Below are 15,794 nucleotides of genomic sequence, written 5' to 3'. Positions count from 1 at the left end.
ATCTTTGTTACAAAGACTCTCAGACTGAGGGACCCTGAGAGGGTTACTCAAATAGCTCAACAGACTGAGGGAAAGATTGTTGAACTCTGAAGAGTCATACTGGACTCGAAACGTTGCTGTTTCTCTCTGCACAGATACTACCAGACTTGCTGAGTTTCGCCAGCATTCTCTGCATCTGTTTCAGGTTTCCAGCATCTGCGATATTTTGCCTTTACTCGAATTATCCCCAGTGTCCTGGCCAACATTTACCCACAAAAACAGACCAACTGTCATATATCTCATTGCTGCTTGTGGGAGCATGCTGTGCGCAAAATGTGGCTGTTGCATATCCAACAGTGTGACAGTGAATACTCTGTGAAAAGAACTTCATTAGATGCATCAGTACTGTGAATCATCTGGAGATTATAACAATGTGCCAGAAATGCAAGTCTTTCTTTCTTGTGCTTGCTTCAAATACAATCCTCTGAGGAAATTTGCTGAAGGCTTCATTGGAGATTCTAGATTATGTTACAGACAACCTTAAATTTATTCCATTCATTTACTTCAAACTGGGGCAATTCTAGGATTTGACTGACTCAATTTGGGCAAAGCCCACTTCACCCTATCCCTTCATCTCTGTGTCCATGCAGAGTGCTGTTTCAAACTGCTACCACCTTCAATCATTGCAACTGAAGATTAGATGATTGATATATTTATATTGGATATCTGGTCAGCATGGATGAGTTGGATCGAAGGGTCTGTTTCAGTGCTGTATATATGACTGTATGACTCTAGGTACAAGATATTGGAAATTTGTGATCCATGAGATGAGCTCATAGCCCAAGTTGCTTATTTTTCAACATCAGCAGGTGTATGTGATGGATGTAGGGGACAATAATTTGTTTCAGTGACTACAATATGCTCTCTATTTTACAACCTTCATGATACAATATGGATTTCCACAGTTGCAAAGTGCTATTGCCAGTTTTTTTTTTCCTTTCAGACAGTACTTTTTGGTAATTCTGTTGTCATTTACAGCTCATCTCGACCAATGTTTTGCTCCTTTGTTTGTCCCAAAACACCCTTCCCTCTTGCCTTACACCGTCATTCCCTTTATTGTGTTTTGACCAGTCTCCAAGTGAGATTCCCTGATGAGTTACTGTTTCAGATGGAATATCCCACTCTCCAGGATAAGGGAATGGAGTGGGGGAAGGATGCTGAACGAGATCCCCTTCATTGTTCACTCAACAAGGTTAGTTTAAAAAGGAAACCTCCCTTGTGGATTCATTTCCCCCAGACCCAATGAGCTTATGTTTTTAAAGGAATCAATTTAACCAGGTTTTCTTAAGCTCTTCGTAAAAGCATTAATTTATTCAAAACTTAAGGTGAGAAGAAATATTAAAGTAACACACATACACATAGAAATAAGAGGTAAGTCAATAAAGGATAGAATTTTTTCAAAGTTCTATTGATTGATCTCTGAGTTTCAGGAAGAGAAGACAATAGGCTGTTATGGGCCTTTGTACTGCATGATATCTGAAGCACAATTGTAAATAGGCAAACAGTTGATTTATGGAGGCTTAGCTTCAGTTCAAAGACCATTGTCCTGTTTCCTTTAAAGTGTGGTTTCATTTACTTTTTGTTTTCCATGGAAGAGAAAATCTTCCTTTCCTTCCTTATTACTTGCAATGTAAGAATGACTCAGGGTTTTCTCAGCTGTAACCTTCACCCACGAACACACACAGGCCAGGGTTCAAATTGGCTTTTAACCCCTGTTCATGTGCATTCTTTGAAAGAGAAAAATATAAACTTTGTGTTCTCTTGTGTCTCATCATTTACTGTTTGAAAACTCATCAGGTTCACATTTCAGATGGCAGTGCATTTCTCCCTTTGATGGCTTTCTCTTTGAAGCTTCCTTGGCACCTGTCAGATGTGACATTCCATGTTCTCACTTAATGCAAGGTATTATCTACCCATGCCTTCCAGACAGTTATTGAATTATATTGCTCAGAATTACATTATCAGTCATTTCTTGTCTGTTAAATCCTCTTTTGAAAAAAAAAACATGTTGCAATTAAAAGTACACTTTATCTGGAAGTGATCTGGGGCTATGATCCATGGTCAGGACTCCTGTCTTCTCCCCATCCCAGATCTCCAAGGTGTACCATCTTGCCCTCCTCTCTTTCCTCCTCAGTGCCTGTATAAAATCCGAACTAACTTTAACTATTATCAGTTCTGATGAAGGCCACAGACCTGCTGTTACCTTTGTGTTTTCTCTCTCTCCACAAATGCTGCCTGACCAACTGAAGTATTTCCAGCATTTCCTCTTTCTAATTGCACCGCGTACTTTATCTTTTTCCATATTCAACCATTTCTATTATTTTCGTTTGTCCGCTATATTTGTTCCTTACTCCCAAGCTGGCACTATGCCAGGAAATCATGCTGCCCATTCACAAACTGGTTAACTCCTTGATTGGCCGTGGTGAGACATGAAGTTCTCCCACTTATAGAATCATGCAAGACAGAAAGAGGCCTTTTGGCCCACCATTCCTTATGATGTCCCTGAAAAAGCTACCAAATTTGTGCCACTGTTCTTTTCCCACAGCCCTTAATAACAGTGGAATGTCTATGGATGTTGTTTATACAGACTTCCAGAAGGTATTAATAAAGTCCTACATAAGAGATGATTAATTAATATAGAAGCCCATGGATTTGAGGATAAATTACTGACATTACAGGGAATTGGTTGAGTAGCAGTCAATAGAAAGTAGGGATGATGAGTAGATACTCAAATTGGCAGGATGTGACCAATGCTGTAGCACAAGGCTCTGTGTTAGAGCCTAAAGTACTTACATTATTTATTAATGGCTTGGATATTGGCATAGAAAATCATATACAATTTTGCTGATACATAATGTTAGATGGCATTGAACACAATGTAGATGATAGCATAAAATTGCAATGGGATATTGATAGACTAATGAGTGGGCAAACTGTGGCAGTTGGTTTCAACGTAAACATGTGTGAGGTTTTCCATTTTGGACTGAAAAAGGATAGACCAAGGTAATTTCAAGATGGACATCCAAAGACACCTGGATGTCCAGGTACATACATCTTCAAAATGTCACAAACAGGCGCAGAAAATATTCAAGAACAGGTAATGAAATGCTGGTCTTTATATCAAGAGGACAGGAGGACAAGGATGCAGAAGTTATGCTGCAGCTATACAAAACCTTGCTTAGGCCTTGGAATACTGTGAGCACACCTAATGAAGGATTTGTTGTTCTTGGAAAGGAGTACAAAGTAGGTTTAAAAGAATGATACATGGAATTCAGGAGTTAAGTTATGAGAAGAGATCATACAAATTAGGCCTGCTTTTTCTAGAATTTAGAAGGTTAAGGGGTAATCTGATCGAGGTCTTCAGGATATTAACAGAAAAAGACAAGGTACATAGAGATAAACTGCTTACACTGCTTGGAGATTCTAGAACTAGAGCACATACTCTGAGAATTAGGGCCAGACTATTCAGGAGAGATGTTAGGAAGCACCTCCGCACACAAAAGTTAGCAGATGTTTGGAACTCTTTCACAAACAGCAGTGGATGCTGGATAAGTTATTTATTTAAGATCTAAGATAGATAATTTTTTAAGCAAAGGTATTATCAGATATGAACCAAAGGCAGGTATATAGAATTAGGCCACTAATCAGCTATGATTGCATTGAATGGCAGAATAGGCTCAAGGGGCTGAATGGCCTACTCTCTGCTTTAAAGTAATGAGGGATGGGTTTAAGAGCAATTGATTACTTTTCAATGGCAACGAAAGAAGCCATGTGATTGTGTTTAGTTTACTCAAACAGAACTTTTTCAATATAATTCTGAACATTTAACAAATTATATTTTAAAATGCTAAAACAAAATATGTTAAGTATTTTGTCTTCTGTACAAACCAAAGGAGATCAACTAGATAGTGAAGTTTGCAATGTTTTCAAAATTGTGAAAGTTCTGAGAAGGTCAATAGGGAAAGATTAAACTACTTAATCAACACTGATATAAAAGGAAAAAAGGATGGAGATGGTTAAATAGATTTTCCTCTTGTAGAAGTTGATTAGAATGAGACATGCATTACTGCTGTTGAGCAAAGGACTATGAGGTAATTTGGAAGAGAATTAGTTTAACAGCAGAAAAAGAAAAACCTTTTAAAAAATATAAGGAAAGAGCAGGGAAATTAGATTAGAATAGATACTTTCAAGTAAGTGCCAGTAATGGTGCATGATGCATGATGAATTGAATGACCTACCTCACTGCTGTAATATCTAGGACTGAATCTTGTGTTATTTTTCTTAGTAAGTTACTTAACTTTCTTTCCTCTCTGACTGCCTTAATCTGTCATGCTCACACTTACGCTTTCAGTCATGGCCCCATCATTCTTTGCTTCTTCCTGTTTATTGTTGTTTCTCATTCTACCTCCTCTCAACACTGATCACTCACTTGCTCGTTTTCCAGAATGTACCTCACACACTCCACAGTGATCTTCATACCCTTCGGTGTTCTTCCTGTCCAATTAGCTTCCAGAAACAGTTCTCGATCTAGCCTTCCTTTGCTGGTGGGGTTTCCTCCACTTTTTGTAACCTACAGTCAGTCAATGGGTGATGATCCATTACAGTATTCTAAGAGTCCTCAGCAACCACCTTACAGTTCTGTCTTCAGCTTCTCCTGCTGAGCGACTGCACAGTATGTGAAATATCCAATTACATTGGTCCATTTATTTTCTTACTCTCAACCAAAGCACTTGGGAAGTATTCTGTGCAGGCTGGAGGTTTTGCGTTCCATTGATTGCTCTCTTGTTATGTCTGGAACTAAGCAATGATTACTTGCAGATGACAGGTTTAGATGACAGTTTCTTTGCTGAATTGAGAAAATTGCTGTGTTTCTATAAATTGTGGCTGGTTTACATTATAATGAGTTCTCCAAATACCAGTCATGTGTGAGGTAATAGAAGCTTTGCACTAGTTTGACCCAATCCTCTAGTCTCACTTCAATTCACTCCCTTGTTGAAGTTAAAATACTCATGGGGCGTTATAGCTCCAGTGAAATAGATCTTGCCTTTGGTCAACACTTCCCGAATTACCCTTTGATTTGACTGTAGCCTCTATCTGGAGTAAGCATCAAGTTGGATACCAGCTGCAAACATCCAAAGTGTTTTCTTCCCTGAGACAGCTGCATGAGCCAACGCAAGGTATGATTAAGTGTTAGACATGGCATTTTTCACTTTGATTTGTTCCAGTTGGATTAGAATTCTTCTGGTCGCTCTGTGTAACCACATATTGCAAAGGTAATTAAGTTTTGCTCTGTTCAGCATTTCTAACAAAACCGTAAACACATTCTTTTACAGCATGTTCACAATTTCGATAGAAAAACATTGGGAGAGAAATTTTCATGAACAGCTGCCCTTAGCAACCAGAAATATTCTGGTCCCCAAAGGGTTTTCAAGTTTTCTTTTGTCATTATACACTAGTTGGGTGGGGAGGTGCTGGGAGTGTGTCCACATGATTGTAATTCATCTTTACAGTAATGATGATCTGGTTTGAATAAATCTTATACACTGTAACATAAGTAAAGTTAGAGAATAATGTGGAAATCAATTAATCTAATTATATTAAGAATGTTGAGAAATAATTTCTGCCTCAGACATGATCAAATCTGTCAAATGCTGCACAGAATTTAACTGTGGAGGTGAGTGCAGAGGAGGCAGATGTATTCTGAAGATGTTTTATTTTATTGTACTATTTTCATTCTCTAAAGTAGATTCTTGCCACTAACCTGTCTACTTTTTGCTTAACCGCCCCAGTGTTAATAAACCTTTACTTCTTGTAGGTAAAACCACTTCCGCATGTGCTAGGTCAGAACATTAGGATGAGAGCAAAGGAAGAGGAGCGCCAACAAGCCATTGCAGAAACAGATAAGCTTACTTCACCAGTCCAGGAGCTTGGGCAGAAGAATGCTCTGCTAGCTCAAGAGGAAAGTGCTGTAAGTTCCCCAACGTCAAATCTGTTGCACTTGACAAGTGTGTTACAAAAAATAATTACAAGCTTGTCTATTAGCTGTCCTTGAGCAAATCAAAATATCTGCACCCACCCCAGCCCCCCAGTCTCCATAACCTCCTCCAGCTCCGCTCATTTTAGAGATATATTGTGCTCCTGGGAACTCTAAGCTTTAACTGCTTCACCATTAGCAACTGAACCTTCAGTCACCTAGACCCCTTTTGGGAATTCACTCCCAAAACAAATTTCTCCACCTCTCTATTCACTTTCCTCCTTAAGACACTTCGTACAATCTATCTCTAACCAAGCTTTTAGTTATTCGACCTAATATCTCCTTCTGTGGTTCAGTGTCATTAATGCTTTTGTGAAGTGTCTTGGAATCTTAACTTGCATGAAAGGCGCTACACAAAAATAATTTTTGATGAAGTAAAGTGACCAACATGCATTTTAGGACAACTATTTGGATAGACATTGTGCTCACAGTACTTTGGCCCATATTGCTTTCACTGACCTGTTAAGTAACTAGTTCAGTTCAGTGACTCAGTAAGCCATTGATTGATGGATAGATTTACTGTTATCATTTGTAACGAGATACAGTGAAAAGTGTTGTTTTGTGTGCTATACAGGCAGATCATACCATACAAAGTGCATCAGGCTAGCAGAACAGAGTGCAGAATACAGTGTTACAGCCACAGAGAGGGAAATCAAAATTAACATTTCAGAGGTCTGTTCAAAAGTCTGATAACAGCAAGGAAGAAACTGTACTTGAATCTATTCATATGTGTATTCAAACTTTTATTTATTCTGCCTGACGGAAGAGGGTGGAAGAGAGTATAACCAGGGTAGGAGGCATCTTTATTTACGTTGGTTGCTTTTCCAAGGCAGCAGGAAGTATAGATGGAGTCAGTGGATGGAAGGCTGGTTTGTGTGATGGACTGGGCTCTGTTCACGACTCCCTGTAGTTCCTCGCAGTCCTGGGAACAGCAGTTGCCATACCATGCTGTGATTCATCCAGATAGGATGCTTTCTACGGTGCATCTATAAAAATTGGTAAGAGTGTTTGTGAACATGCTGAACTTCCTTAGCCTCCTGAAGAACTAGAAACATTGTTGTGCTTTCTTGACCATTGCATCGACATGGGTGGACCAGGACAGATTGTTGGTGATCATCACTCCTAGGAATTTGACACTATCGATCATCTCCACTCAACACCATTGATGCAGACTGGGGCGTGCCCCCGATTCCACTTTCTGATGTCAATGACCGATTCCTCCAATTTGCTGACACTGATGGAGAGATTGTTGTCTTTACACCATGCTGTTAAGTCCTCAATCTCTTTCCTGTATTATGTCTTGTCATTGTTTAAGATCTGAAATGCAATGGTGGTGTCGTCAGCAAACTTGCAAATGGAGTTAGTGCAAAATTTGGCTACACAGCTGAGAGTGGGTAAGGAGTACAGTAGGGGGCTGAGTATGCAGCCTTGCAGTGTTGAGGATTATGGTGGAGGAAGTGTTGTTGCCTATTCTTAGTGATTGTGGTCTATGGTCAGGAAGTCAAGGATCCAGTTACGGAGGGGAGAGCCGAGACCTAGGACTCAGAGTTTAGAGATGAGCTTGTGTGGAATTATATTGTTGAAGGCAGAACTGTAGTCAATGAGTAGGACCCTGACGTAGGTATCCTTGTTATGCAGATGTTCCAGGGATGAGTGTAAGGCCAGAGAGATGGAGTCTGCTGTGGACCTGTTGCACTGATAGGTGATTTGCAAAGGATCAAGGTAATTTGGTATATGGAGTTGATGTGCGCCATGATTAACCTCTCGAAGCATTTCATAATGATGGATGTCACAGACATGGGCAGTAGTCATTGAGGCATGCTGCATGATTTTTCTTTGGCACCAGGATAGAAGCAGGTGGGGACTTCAGATCGTAGTAAGGAGAGGATAAAGATGTCTACGAATACTCCCATTAGCTGATCCACACAGGATCTGAGTGCGTGGCCAGGGACTCCATCCCGGCCGGTTGCTTTCCACGGATTCACTCTCAAGAAGGCCGATCTAACGTGTGTAGCAGTGACCATGGGTACAGTTCCATCTGAGGCTGCTGAGATAGGTGTCATCATTTTCCAGCTCAAAGTGAGCATAAAGTGCATTGAGCTTGTCAGGTAGGGATGTACTGTTGGCCACAATTCTGTTTGAGTTCACTTTGTAGCCGTTTAAGTCATGTAAGCCTCGCCATAAATAACAGGTGTCCGTGTGATTGCTCTGGATCTCAAACGTTGTCTGTGATGGTAGTGGCATACTCATTTAGGTTGACCTTGTTTCAAAGTGTTTGATTGTAGTACCCAGAAAGGTAGGTTCAGATACAACACCTGAGTTGCATAGTCTTCCTCTCCTTTTACCCTTTCCTGTCCTGACCGGACCAGCTCAGCATTCTTTGGACACTGGCAGTTCTCCATGCCTGGCCCAATAACCTCTTGACATGTGAACCTAGAATAAGGCATGTAAGCATCCCTTCAAGACTTAAAGAATAGTTTTCTGGGTTGTCAAACGTAGGAAAATAATTAACAGGAAAATAACCAAAATATTGACCATTTACGCAAGGTCTGAAATAAAAAGGGCAGGAGTCAATGCTTTAATTGCTTGGGCAGACATCGTCTGGGAAACTGTGTTCAATTTTGGATATCATTTATGAGGAAAGATATATTCAAATTGGACAGATTACAGGGCAGATTCAGCAAAATGTTTTCTTTTCTTTAATTGTTTTCATGGGATGTGGGCATCACTGGCAAGGCCAACATTTGTGGGTCCATGTTTAAATCCCTCAGGGGGACCAATTCATCCATGATGCAACAAGTTTACTCTCTAGCAGTTTACTCACTGCTCCAAGGGATCTGGTCACAAACTGTTGTTTCTTCGGTCATTGAAGTGCCTCCTGCTGATTCCAGCTGCCGGTCATGCCTAACATTGCAACTTCCTTCAGTCGCAGATTCTGTCGTTGCTAAAAGGATGTTCATGTGCCTTGTTTTCAGCATTGAGTCCAACCCTATAATGATGCTGCAACTTCAGATTGAAGCTAAACTCAAATGCAGCCCAAACAAGAACATCAAAAGGGGACAATGACTCTACGCATTAGTGGTGGGGAAGATTGATAAATGAGACATAGGGAAATGTTGTAGGGGTAGAGTTATTTGGGGATGTAGGAAAATGAGTTTAACTTCCAGGTCCTGAAGTTTCCTGGGAGAGATTGGTTTGGGGCAGGGAGAGGAGTGGTGATTGCTTTCAATCCTTGGGAAACCTGGCAGGGCAGCTTTACTGGAAAAGCTGGCAGGACTATTTTCAAACACAACTTTCGCTTATCTGATGAGCCAGCAGAATGAAGGCTGGCTGGTTTTTGGTTGAAGACTCCTACTGCACAAGGCCAGAGCAGGAGAACAGAGAGGAGGGAGAGGAGGGTTGGGACAGGCTATGGGAGTCAGCTCAACAGAAGATGTGCAATGCGCAAAAGAAACAAGGGTGATGTCAAAAAAATCATAGAATTCCTACAGTGCTGAAGCAGGTTATTTGGCCCATCAAGTCCACTCCAAACCTCTGAAGAGTTAGGGTGTGATATGTACTGCCTGGAAATATGGTAGAGGCACATTCAATGAGGCATTCAAGAGGGTGCTAGATCATTATTTGGGGAGAAACAGTGCACAGGGTAATGGGGAAAAAGAAACAGGAGATTGGCACTAGGTCATAATGCTCATTTGAAAATCTGGTGGAGGAACAATGGCCTGAAAATCCTTGTTTTGTGTTGTAACAATTCTCTAATAAACTTTGTAATTTGGATAATTTGAGAGCAATCCAGCTCAGTTGGCCAGACCTGCGGAACGATGCCAACACAGCAGGTTTGATCCCCATTCTGACTGTAATACCTCATGGATGCCCTCAGATTGGCCCATGCTTGTATTGGTGAGGTGCCCTCAAGCCACGATTGTCTCTGCAATAGAAAATGATGCCAATGGCTCTTTGCAGTCCAAGTCTAATTGCTTCTACTAAGATTTAAAATCTACCCATCAAAAAGGTATTTAAAATTAACTTGCAGAATAGCTTTAATCTCAAGATATGAAATGTTCCCACATACCATGACTATGGACGTCGGCCAAATCACCCACCCCTCACCTTCACCTCCCGAGGGCCTTGATGATTACCAGGATGAAAGTGGCACTTGGAAGGATGGCATCTGATTTGAAAACTGCTCGCTGTGCCGTGCCGTATGGTGTTCACAATTCAGTCTTGTGTTTTCTTAAAGGCCACAAACCCTGACATAACCATGGAGATAAATCAATTGTGACACATGGCATATTATTCATACAGCTGGTGGAAACTTTGTATTTAAGGTCGAGGTTGCAAATAAATGTTTGATGGCAGTTTCCCACAGGGGAGTCAGTTGGGCCGGTACCCATGCACCCCCAGATCCATAGCTGGCTCCGTCCCTAGCGCTGAGGTCAGAGAGGCTTCAGCCAGAGCCAGGAACCCGGAGACCTATGGCTGGCAGCAGTGTCTGGAGGAATGTCAGAAGGTGGAGCAGTAGCTATGAGACCAGGCCCATGGCTCCAGCTGGGACTTGGCAGATATGGGAGTGGCACAATGATGGAAGGTAGGCCCATAACTGAGACCCCGAAGCCTGTAACCAAGGACCTGGAGCCTATTACACAAACCCTGGAGCCCATAACCGAGACCCCGGGGCCCATAACCAAGAGCCCAGAGCTAGTAACCAAGGACCCAGAGCCATTTACACAAACCTTGGAGCCTATTACAGAGACCCTGGGGCCTGTAACCGAGAGCCCAGCGATGTCAAGCTGCAAACGAGGCGTAACAGAGAGTAACAAGAAGATGGAAAGATGAACTCTATTGCAGTAAAATCTTGCATTACATTCAATGTTTCAAGATGGCACTGGAGCATGGCAACATTTTGTATTTTGCACATGAGAAACACCTTTTCACTGTATTTTTATATACGTGTGACAATAACTTTAAATGTAAAACTCTGTATGTTTGGAATTTTCGGGTGCCTCTGATTCAATTCAGGAGGTTGATTAGCTTAGCCGTATGAAATAAATTTTGTCTTGGTAAATGTTTAGGATTCCGCCATTTTACAGCCTTGGTATCTGCATGTTAGGGTGACCTCAGGTCAGCAAAGTTAGCACAAGTGATTTGCTAAAGGTTTCGGGGAAAGCTATTAAATCCTAATAATGCCTTGCCTCCTTTGTAGTTTAAAGCTCAGCTCCACAGGGGAGCAGCAATATGCTGTCAATTTTAGCAGCAAAAGCTGCATGCAGACTCAAAACAATGGCAAGAGAAATCCAGAAGGTTGAAATATAATTCAGACTATTTTATGTTCATAACGAGTATAGTATTTTGGAGTAACTCATAGGGCATTGGCTGCATTTTGTTTTGCGAATGATATTTTTGCAGAATTTAATTTTTTCTAAGATATTGATGCACAAAGATTAAAGTAATTATACAGTGCTTTTCACATTCTAGGACCTCTGTTAAGTGTTTTCCAGTCATTGAAGTTCACTGCAAGTGTGGCCCCAGTTATAGTGTAGAGAAAGTTTGCAATGCAGTACTGCATCACCATAGAGATGAGGTCCTAGAAATTTGATTCAAATCATTGCTGTGCTGTATTTCTTTTTGTCATCACTTTTTTTTGTCATCGTTTTTGCTTCCCCATCCTCATTTCTGAAGTTTAATCTGTGACGTTGCAGATGAGACGAGTTTGACTTGCTGTCTCCATGGCTACAATCTATACTGTCCTTGGAAGAATTAATCACTGCCAAAACATTATCCCCAAGCTGTCCTTCCTCCCTTTCCCTCTCCCCTTTTGGATAAGCTAACCCTTTGAAAACCCTTCCATGAAATGCAACAACATCCTGATACAGACCTTCTGTGTAATCAAGTAGATCCTGAGCTATTCTGAACACTTATCAGACACCCATGTGAAGATTGTAACAGGAGAACAATGGAACCAGTATCAAATCAGCCAGATGGATTTGGTTGCTTTGGAACTACAGGAATTGTGATGCATTCATTCAAAGGGTTAAGCAAGTTCTGGTTTTATTTCCAAAATTAGTATAACAGATGACTGTATTTAATCTGTAGTTCATTATGGGGTGGAGTGTATATAGATGCAAATTAGGTCACTCAAGCCTGCTCACCATTTATTAAAATTAAGTGTGATTTTCTTTATTATTCGCTCATAAGAGGGGAGCATCACTGGCTAAACCAGCGTTTATTGTCCATTCTTAATCACCCACCTGGAGTCAATTTGGGTGAGAGTAGGTTTCTTGCTCTAAAGGACATTAGTTTTCCTCTTTTTGAGAATAAGGCTGGATTTTAATTCCAACTTTTTTTTCTCAATTCAAATTTCACCATCTATTACAGTGGGATCTAATCCACCACCACCGCACCTTGTGTCCCTATCTCAAACAGCCTTTAACATCCTTGTTAGTCAAGAATCTATCTATCAATCTAAACCACTTTGTATACAGAATATGTACCCATCTAGGCAAGTGGGGAGCATTCCATCACACTCCTGATTTGTGCCTTGTAGATGGTGGACAGGCTTTGAGGAGTCAGGAGGTGAATTACTCCCCACAGTATTCCTAGCTTCTGACCTGCTCTGGTAGCCACTGTGTTAATGTAGCGAGTTAGTTGAGTTTCTGGTGAATGGTAGCCCCTAGGATGTTGAGAGTGGGGGATTCAGTGATGGTAACACCATTGTATGTCATGGGGCAGTGGTTAGATTGTTTCATGTTGGAGATGGTCATTGCCTGGCATTTGTGTAATATGAATATTACTTGTCACTTGTCAGCCCAAGCCTGGATACTGTTTAGATCTTGTTGCATTTGAAAATAGACTGCTTCAGTATCTGAGGAGTCATGAATGGTGCTGAACATTGCACAATCATTGGAAAACATCCCTGCTTCTGACCTAATGATGGATTGAAGGTCACTGATGTAGCAGCTGAAGATTTTGGGCCTAGGACACTATCCTGAGGAACTCCTTCAGAGATATCCTGGGCTGAGATGACTGACCTCCAACCACGACCATCTTCCAATGTGCCAGGTATAACTCAAACCATTGGTGAGTTTGCCCCCTGGTACCTATTGATTCCAGTTTTGCTAGGGTTCCTTGATGCCTTAATCTGTTGAACGCAGCCTTAATGTCAAGGGCTGTCACTCTCACCTGACCTCTAGAATTCAGTTCTTTCGTCTGTCTTTGAACCAAGGCTGTAATGAAATCCGGAGCTGAGTGGCCCTGACAGAACCCAAACTGGACATCACTGAGCAGGTTATTGCTGAGTAGGTGCTGCTTGATAGCACAGTCGATGACACCATCCATCAATTTACTGATGACTGAAAGTAGACTGATGGGACGGTAATTGGCTGGGTTGAATTTGTCCTACGTTTTGTGTACAGGACATACCTGAGCAATTTTCCGCATTGTTGGTCAATGCCAGTGTTGTAACTGTACTGGAACAGCTTGTCTCGGGGAGCGGCTGGTTCTGGAACACAAGTCTTCAGTACTATTGCCGAATGTAGTCAGGGCCCATAGCCTTTGCAGTATCCAGTGCCTCAGCCATTTCTTGCTATAACTTTGAATGAATCGAATTGGCTGAAGACTGGTATCTGTGATGTTGGAGACTGCTGGAGGAGGCTGAAATAAATCATCCACTTAGTACTTCTGGCTGAAGATCATTGCAAACATTTCAGCCTTGGTTTTTGCACTGATGTGTTGGGCTCATCCATCATTTGAAGATGGACATATTTGTGGAGCCTCCTCCTCCAGTGAGTTATTTAATTTTCCACCATCATTCATGACTAGATGTAGCAAGATTACAGAGCTTAATTCTGATCCATTGATTGTGGGAACATTTAGCCCTGTCTATCACTTGCTGCTCATGCTGTTTGGCGTGCAAGTACTCCTGTTTGATAGCTTCACCAGGTTGACACCTCATTCTTAGGTATGTCTAGTACAGCTCCTGGTATGCCCTCCTTGCATACCCCATTAAACCAGGGTTGATCCCCTGGCTTGATGGTAATGGTTGAGTGAGGGATATACTGGGCCATGAGGTTACACATTGTGCTGGAGTACAATTCTGCTGCTGTTGGTGGCCCACAGCGCCTCATGTGTTTCCCAGTCTTGAGTTGCCAGATCTGTTTGAAGTCTGCAGCTGTATAAAACTTTAGTTCGGCCACGTTTGGAATATTGTGTACAGTTCTGGTCACCACACTATCAGAAGGATGTGATGGCTTTGGAGAGGGCAGAGAAATGGTTTACCAGAATGCTGTTTCCTTTGGAGGGTATTAGCTATGAGGAGGGATTGGAAAAACTCAGTTTGTTTTCACTTGAACACTTGAGGCTGAGAGACGACTTGATGGAAGTTTACAACATTATAAGAGGTGAGAATAGAATGGATAGTTGGAGTCTTTTTCTCAGGTAAAAATGTCAATTACTAGGAGATATAGGTTTAAAGCAAAAGGGGGAAAGATTAAGGGAGATGTGAGAGGCAAGTTTTTTACACAAAGTGCCTGGTAAGTGCCTGGAATGTGCTGCCAGCGGAAGTGGTGGAGGCAGATACATTAGCATCTTGACAGATACATGAATAGGCAGGGATAGAAGGATACAGACTGCACAGAGGAAAATGGTTTTTATTTTAGAAAAGCATCATGTGTGGACACAGGCTTGGTGGGGAATGGCCTGTTTCTGTGCTTTTCTTTGTTCATTTAGCATGGTGACAGTGCCATGCAACATGATGGGTGGCATGGTGGCTCAGTGGTTAGCATTGCTGCCTCACAGCCCCAGGGACCCAGGTTCGATTCCACCTTTGGGCGACTGTTTGTGTGGAGTTTGCACATTCCCCCTGTCTCTACATGGGTTTCCTCTGGGTGCTCCGGTTTCCTCCCACAGTCGAAAGATGTGCAGGTTCGGTGGATTGACCATGCTAAATTGCCCACAGTGTTCAGGGATGTGTAGATTAGGTGGGTTATGTGTGATGGGTCTGGGTGGGATGCCCTGAGGGTCGGTGTGGACTTGTTGGGCCAAAGGCCCTGTTTCCACACTGTAGGGATTCTGTGATGATGGAGCTTATTCTCAATGTGAAGGCAGGATATTGTCTCCACAAGGGCTGTGTGGTGGTCACTCTTACTGACTCTGTCATGGACAGATGCATCTGTAGCTGGCAGATTGGTAAGACTGAGGTCAAGTATGTTTTTCCCTCATGTTGGTTCCCTCATCCCATGCTGCAAACCCACTCTAGAAGCTATGTCTTTTGGCACATGGCCAACTTGATCTGTAGAACTGTTGGCCAGCTAACCGTGGTGGTGGACATTGGTGGGTGGGGGGGTTCAGAGTGCATTTTGCACCCTTGCCACCCTCCGTGCTTCCTCCAAGTGGTGTTCAATCTCAGCCAAGGAAGCTGCTGGTTACCAGCAGGAGGTTTCTTTGCCCATGTTTAACCTGAAGCCATGAGACTTCATGGAGTCAGGAATAATTGTTAAGGACTCCCAGGGCAACTCCCTCCCAATTGTGTCCCACTGTGCTACCATTCTGCTGCGGCTGTATTGCCAGTGAGACAGGACATATTCAGGGATGGTGATGGTGGCCATTGTCTGTAAGGTATGATTCCGTGAGTATGACTATGTCAGGCTGTTGCTTGACTAGTCTGTGGGACAGTTCTCCCAATTTTCGCATTAGCTTCAGATGTTAGTAAAGAGGACTTTAACAGGAT

The 15,794-nt window shown here is 42.0% G+C and overlaps 1 protein-coding gene across 4 annotated transcripts in view; it reads left to right on the top strand.

Annotated features, from left to right (window-relative positions):
• The window catches only part of LOC109912679 (myosin-16), a 269,712-nt gene that overhangs the window by 48,601 nt on the left and 205,317 nt on the right, over nt 1-15,794 (top strand). For 2 of the 4 annotated variants that reach the window (XM_048610911.1, XM_048610909.1), the window contains exon 2: nt 5,855-6,007. The exons of 1 other annotated variant lie outside the window; for it this stretch is intronic. In XM_048610911.1, the coding sequence (XP_048466868.1) occupies nt 5,894-6,007 (114 nt within the window). In that variant the 5' untranslated portion in view covers nt 5,855-5,893. Of the gene's footprint in view, nt 1-1,192; nt 1,232-5,854; nt 6,008-15,794 lie in introns of those variants that run through there. One more of the 4 variants, XM_048610912.1, reaches the window with a different exon arrangement.

The sequence above is a fragment of the Rhincodon typus genome, chromosome 23 (assembly GCF_021869965.1).
Source record: "Rhincodon typus isolate 14 chromosome 23, sRhiTyp1.1, whole genome shotgun sequence".
Classification (NCBI taxonomy): domain Eukaryota; kingdom Metazoa; phylum Chordata; class Chondrichthyes; order Orectolobiformes; family Rhincodontidae; genus Rhincodon; species Rhincodon typus.
The sequence above is the reverse complement of the archived record's forward strand: the minus strand, read 5'-3'. Positions and strand labels throughout refer to the sequence as shown.